Source organism: Herpailurus yagouaroundi, unplaced genomic scaffold, assembly GCF_014898765.1.
Source record: "Herpailurus yagouaroundi ecotype Mexico unplaced genomic scaffold, PumYag 140, whole genome shotgun sequence".
Classification (NCBI taxonomy): domain Eukaryota; kingdom Metazoa; phylum Chordata; class Mammalia; order Carnivora; family Felidae; genus Herpailurus; species Herpailurus yagouaroundi.
This window is the reverse complement of record NW_024412395.1, coordinates 63502889-63508888: the sequence shown is the minus strand read 5'-3', so window position 1 is coordinate 63508888 and position 6000 is coordinate 63502889. Positions and strand designations below refer to the sequence as shown.

Below are 6000 nucleotides of genomic sequence, written 5' to 3'. Positions count from 1 at the left end.
CAGAGAAAAACATTTTTTTTTTTTAACTCACTGGACACCAATTAGAGTTTCCAGTGCACCAACAGTTATTCTGAAAAATAACAAAGGAAAAGGATCAAATATTTATCCTGCCATTTTGGTATGAATATATTCCATGTAACAAAATAGCCCTAGTGGGTGGAGCAAAGTTTTTATATATAAAAGAATTCCAGGTAATACATGCAACAGAAATAATAGACTTGGAAAATCATTTTGCAAACCTTAATGAAATAACTTATTCAGGCAAATATCACTAATGTATGCTTTCAAAAACATAATGCAAGAACATTATGAGGAATTTTCCAACAAGGTGCTGGGCTTCTACCCATGTGCCCAATGACCAATTTGAGCCTCAGTAAAAGTGGGACAACCAAATTAAATGTCTCTTACATTAAATATAAAGTGCACCATACTATCAAGTATTGTTGCTCAAAAAAGAAAAAAAAGAAATCAGAATCTAATTAATCTTCCCTAGATCCAACTTTTAGGATATGGGATAAATGACAGAACAAGTTAAACAAAAAAAGCAACTGACCACATTCAGTCTATGAGACACTGTAGGCAACTCTCACAATTCCTTCAAGAAGTCACGGTGTAAAGAGAGCAGGAGCTAATTTAGATTTCAAGATACTTAAAAGACAAAATAATCAAATATATCATGCACACCTACTCTAGATAGTGATTTGTACTAACCAACCATAAATATATTTTGGAGATAACTGGGAAATTTTTTAATGGGCTATATATTAGATATTAAGAAACTTACTAATTCTGTTAGGTATGATACTGATACTGTAATTACAAGTGGGAATGTTCTTTTTTTGATATATCCTCAAGTACTTAGATTAAAATGACATCACATCTGAGATATGCTTTAAACACAAGGGAGAGAGAAGAAACCACTATGGCAAAATATTTATGGTTATATGGTTATTAAAGCTAGATTAAAGTATGTGGAGATTCATGATGTATTTTCTCTATTTCAGCAGACACTTCAAATTTTTTTAAATAGTTACTAAAATAACAAATCACTTTCAAAAAATGTTTAATATATAGAATTGACAAAGTTTATTATCACGAAACTTTAGTAGGTTTTTAAAAAGACTTTTGACTTTAGAATACTGAAAGATGACAATCCATGACAGGACATATATAAACAAGGATAATTAAAATATTAAATACTATCTAAATTAAAAATCCATAATTCAAATTGGTTGATTATAATCTTTGTGTATTGTTAGGAGTTGTATAGTTTACCCTTCATGAAATTCACCCCACCAACTCATGAAGACTACAAAACCTCACCACAAATTCAATTATACAATTTACAGTAATCAATGCTGAGTTTTTTGTGCTTAAAGCATGCACTAACACAGAAAGCACAAAATCCTATTTACAGGGATTTTTTGTTTTCTTTAAAACGTATCTCAATCATCTTTTAAAGTGCAAGCTACAAATATGCTGTATCCTTAAAGAAAAAAGGCTTCTAAGAAAGTGAGAGAGAGCGATTCAGCACTGCCAAGAGTGGTTATATAACTAACCAAAGGCAAGCTGGCAGTACTGGGCTAACTCTGTTTTAGTGTAGCAGCCTCCTCCGTGGTAGGTGATTCTTAGCTCTTACTATACTACCAGCCGAACATGTACTCCATTGCTTTGGATACAAGACTTTCATCTTTTTTTGGCGTCTGTCTGTCAGAAATAACCTATTAAAAAAGCACACACAATTGTTAGGCTATAGTTTCTTAAGTATCATGTCAATTCTAGAGTTAATGGCTAATTTAAAAGAGCCAAACAGTTAAATGCATTTGTGGTACCGAATTGTATATTTAAAGAAGAAGACAGGGATTTAGTTAGAACAACTTTATGCTTTAAAGCACAAAATCCTATTCCTTTGGCAAGACAAATTCTATCTTCTCCTTATATCAGAAAACTGAACAAACAATACAAAAGCTACAAGAGATGAGGGTTTTAAAATCCTTAGGGGTGCCTGGCTAGCTCAGTCGGCAGAGCATCTGACTCTTGATCTCAGGGACATGAGTTGAAGCCCCACACCAGGCATGGAGCCTACTATAAAAGAGACAGGACTGGTTTAAAAGAAAACCTTAATGAAAAATCCAGTCCTAGTCTCCAAATTTCAGGGGAAATCAAAAGACTAAATGGTCACTCTCTATCTTACTAAATTAAAAATGTTTTATTTGCGGTTTCAGGTCTGTGACTAGGCAAATTCAGAACCTGATTAATTAAGTAGGAGACAGTAACATACTGAATGAGAGTCATAATACTTCTATCATTCTTCAATGAACATAATGAACTTTCCCTTTAAACTTTTTTGAAACGAGAAACAGTGAAATGGGAGCTGGTCAATGGTCTCTTTGATAACCACAGCTACTCCAACATGAGTGAGGTTCTTCATTTGTGAGACCATCAGATTTAGTCATCAGTTCAACAAGTTTTTTAATATTCCCTCACACCAGAGATGTTCATAAGAGAAACTTTAATGTATGCAAGTATAACTTAGAAAAAACTAAAACTCTCAAAATGTTTTAAATAATGGCAAAATTTTTTTTAAATTCAAGGTAAGTTTTCAATTGGCCAAAACTATAATTTTTAAAATAAGGAATTTAAGAATGCAAATTTATAGGGATTTCATCAAGGCAATCACATAAGAAATATTTAATGGCACACAATCCAATGGTTAAACGTGCTATGCATTTCACTTTTTCAAGTTTATCTTTATCTAATTCTTAAAATACCTGATAGTCACTAGTAGAAGCTTTGTATGCTGTAGCAAGAGGTCTCATGGTAGAAATCCTAGGAGCACTTCCAGGCTGGGTTGGTGTGCCTACAGTTTTGATTGGTGGTGTAAAGGCTAGAGGTGGAGATGACAAAGCACACCTGTCATGGTTTTCCATAACACTCTGGAGAAAGAAAGGTAAAGAACTTCTCTGTTTATAAACATAATATGCTATTATCCACTATTACACCCTACTTAAAAAAAAAAATTATTGAAAGAGGCACACTTTATTTGATCTAATTAAACTTTCAAACAATTTTAGGCTTGATAAAGCAATACATGCTTTTTAGCTAGTATTTGAGATCTAATGCTCAACCAGAAAGCTCACTTCAGTGATCTCAAACATCCTCAAGATGACTAGAGACTCACAAGAGTAAAAATCTCCTAAAAAATACTATGAAAAACCCTCAAGGGAGAAAAAAGAAGATTCTTGGGGAAATCCTGGGGGAAGTAGGGCATGAAATTCCAGTGCTACTTAGTAGCCAGGAACCCCAGATTCTCCTCTGGCCTCTACAAACATCTGTTACAGCATAATATAATAATTACAGAACTCTAAAGTAACCACAGATTGTAAGAACAGGAGCCAGACCTGCTTTGCGCATTAATGTGTATATATGAGCACAGTGCCTGGTAGACAGAAGTTCATGTATAATTACTAAAGAACAATTATGATGAGTTTACAAGCCATGAAGTATAAATTGTTCTCAGTATTATTTACAGGCATATAATAGTTTTTAAACATTTTAAAATAAAATGACTAAAAAGTTTCAGCCATTAAATAGTTAACCCTGTTACCATTCATGTGAAGTATTTCACTTTGAAAGAGCAGCATTCCTTTGAAGTTTTTAAAGATTTTTATGTTGCTTTTGCACAGGAGAATGAGCTAGAAGTTAGGAGACCTAAAATCTAGATTTTACCTTTAACAACTCTAGATAAGTTACCCAAGTCCCATTGGCCTCTTTATCTATAAAATGAAGGAGTCAGGATGGATTACCTCTAAATTCTAAAGTCCCATGACTAAAAATCTGGCTTCCCATGAAAACGATACTGTAACATCATCATATTTTACGAAGTAAGAAAAAGGGGCACAGTGAAGCAAAGTGACATAACTGCCAATGTCTATACTTAGACTTGTACCCTTCATACAGATGAAGCCATTTTCCTTACATCAGCAATAACTTACTTTATCTATACATGGTTTTACACCAATCATGATGGACTCTCCAAAAATCCTCCCATCTTTGCTTAAGGCTTTCCGAGCCTGCAGTTTAGATTGATAACGAATATGCATCCAATTTCCTGTGTTAGACATCTGCAAAGAATGAAGTTGTCCCTTAAAACATAAAATATATAAAACCTAACCATGAATTTTATTAGAAAATACAAAGATAAGAAGATATATATGCTTCTACTTTTTATTTGATGCCCCATAACAAACTGAATGCTAGGATTCAACAAAAATCCTATTAAACAGTTTCAATAATTTCTACCTCTCAATTCTCCAATATAAAGAATACGTGGCAAAAATTCTCTGAAAGTAATTCTCAAAAGATAATGGTTTCTTATAAAAAGATCTTACTAACCCTTGCTATGAAATTGTTAAAACCTGTATTCATCAATATTATTTCTGTAGGAATTAAGTCAATCCCTGATAACAGAAAAAAGATTTGTTATTTATAACTTGCTATAGGTAAGACAAGGTAAGATACTTGTTTTTAAAAAGCTCTCTACAAGCTAAAAAAAGCCCTATGAACTCTGTAAATAAGGAACTTCTCTTTTCTTTCATCTCCAATAAAACAAGCAGATACTGGAAGACAGTTATATAATATTTGGTGTAATTTTTGTTAAGAGACTATGAAGCATTTAAGGAAAGGGGGGGGAGCATGAAATTCTCGCTCTCTTATCTTCTCTCTTTACCCCTTTTATTAACTACTATGCAACCTCTAGCCTTCTAGACTCTAACAGACATATTCAATGAAAACTTAAAAAAAGAAAGAAAAACTTTTAAGTTTGGAAAAAAGCAGACAATATTCAGGAGCAAAGTCTCCCTCAATTCACAGCTTCTCTTTCTTCACACTAAATCTTGAACTGAAAAGAAGTAAGCCTTACCACATGTTTTAAGATATTCCCGTACTGTGCAAATTGTAATAATATATAGGAAGCAGATGCTTGAGGAAACCTGAAAAAAGAGTTGTCCAAACAGTCAACTTCCATAATAAATACAAATGCAAATTACCCTACGTATAAGTATTTCAAGATAAGTTTCCCCCAATGGACTAGAATATTAATAGGAGATCCCTGATCATTCTATTTTCCTCTGTATCAGCTAAATATATCATTGCCCATTACTCGAAAGCAAATATGTTAAAATTAGTTTTGACTCAGTCATTCTTCCCCATCCCCAGATTCCACATATGAAATCTCTAAAATTCCACTCTCACTGCCATTCTCTAAAATTCCACTCTCACTCTTAGAAAATAATTATCATGTCACAGCTATGTATATAATTTATTCTACGAGGGCATATATGCGTGTGTCTATGTGTGTGTGTGAAATACTTAGGTATACTACAGCTATTAAAAGGAAAAGAATTTTAAATTATATGGTCATATACCAACTGAAAATTCAGAAGTTTAGTTCTAAATCAAAAATGAAAATCAATACCAGCAACATTAGTATAGAAACATTTAAAAGGGTGGTTACCAAGATTTTAATAGCCATATATCTCTGAAAATTTTTAAGTGATTTTTCTTTTCTTCTTTATAAAGTTCCTTATGGTTTAAAAATATTTTATGAGGTATTATTACTTTTATAGTCCAAACAATGAAGCTATTTTAAGTTGAAAATCTGGAGTTTCCTTAACCAGTAGCTTTAGTTATCGAGAGCTTGCATTCAGGACTGAAATTTTATTTTATGTTATGTATGTTTGGATATAAAATTTCTAACCTCAAAGAAAAGCAACAAATGAGGCAAAGTGCCTACAAAGAAGAGCTGAAGAAAATAAAAATGAAAGAGAAATAATGGTTCCAAGAGAGGGGAGGTACTTGAAAAATAAAATGTAATTCTAAGACTCTACGACCACTTTGAGTGGAAACATTTCAATGCCCTATAAAAGAACCACCCCAAAACAACGAATGATATATAATGATGACCTTGAGTCAGTAGGAAAAAATTAAATTATCAAAGAA

General features: G+C 32.6%; 1 protein-coding gene across 3 annotated transcripts in view; it reads right to left on the bottom strand.

Moving 5' to 3' along the window:
- Nucleotides 1-1046: 1046 nt before the first annotated feature.
- Nucleotides 1047-6000, bottom strand: part of NUP35 (nucleoporin 35) — a 36164-nt gene continuing 31210 nt past the window's right edge. For 2 of the 3 annotated variants that reach the window (XM_040475584.1, XM_040475585.1), the window contains exons 6-9: nucleotides 4922-4991; nucleotides 3996-4124; nucleotides 2772-2936; nucleotides 1047-1721 (exon numbers count right to left, since the gene is read on the bottom strand). In XM_040475584.1, coding sequence (XP_040331518.1) covers nucleotides 1644-1721; nucleotides 2772-2936; nucleotides 3996-4124; nucleotides 4922-4991 — 442 coding nt within the window. In that variant the 3' untranslated portion in view covers nucleotides 1047-1643. The remainder of the gene's footprint in view (nucleotides 1722-2771; nucleotides 2937-3995; nucleotides 4125-4921; nucleotides 4992-6000) is intronic. The other variant, XM_040475587.1, reaches the window with a different exon arrangement.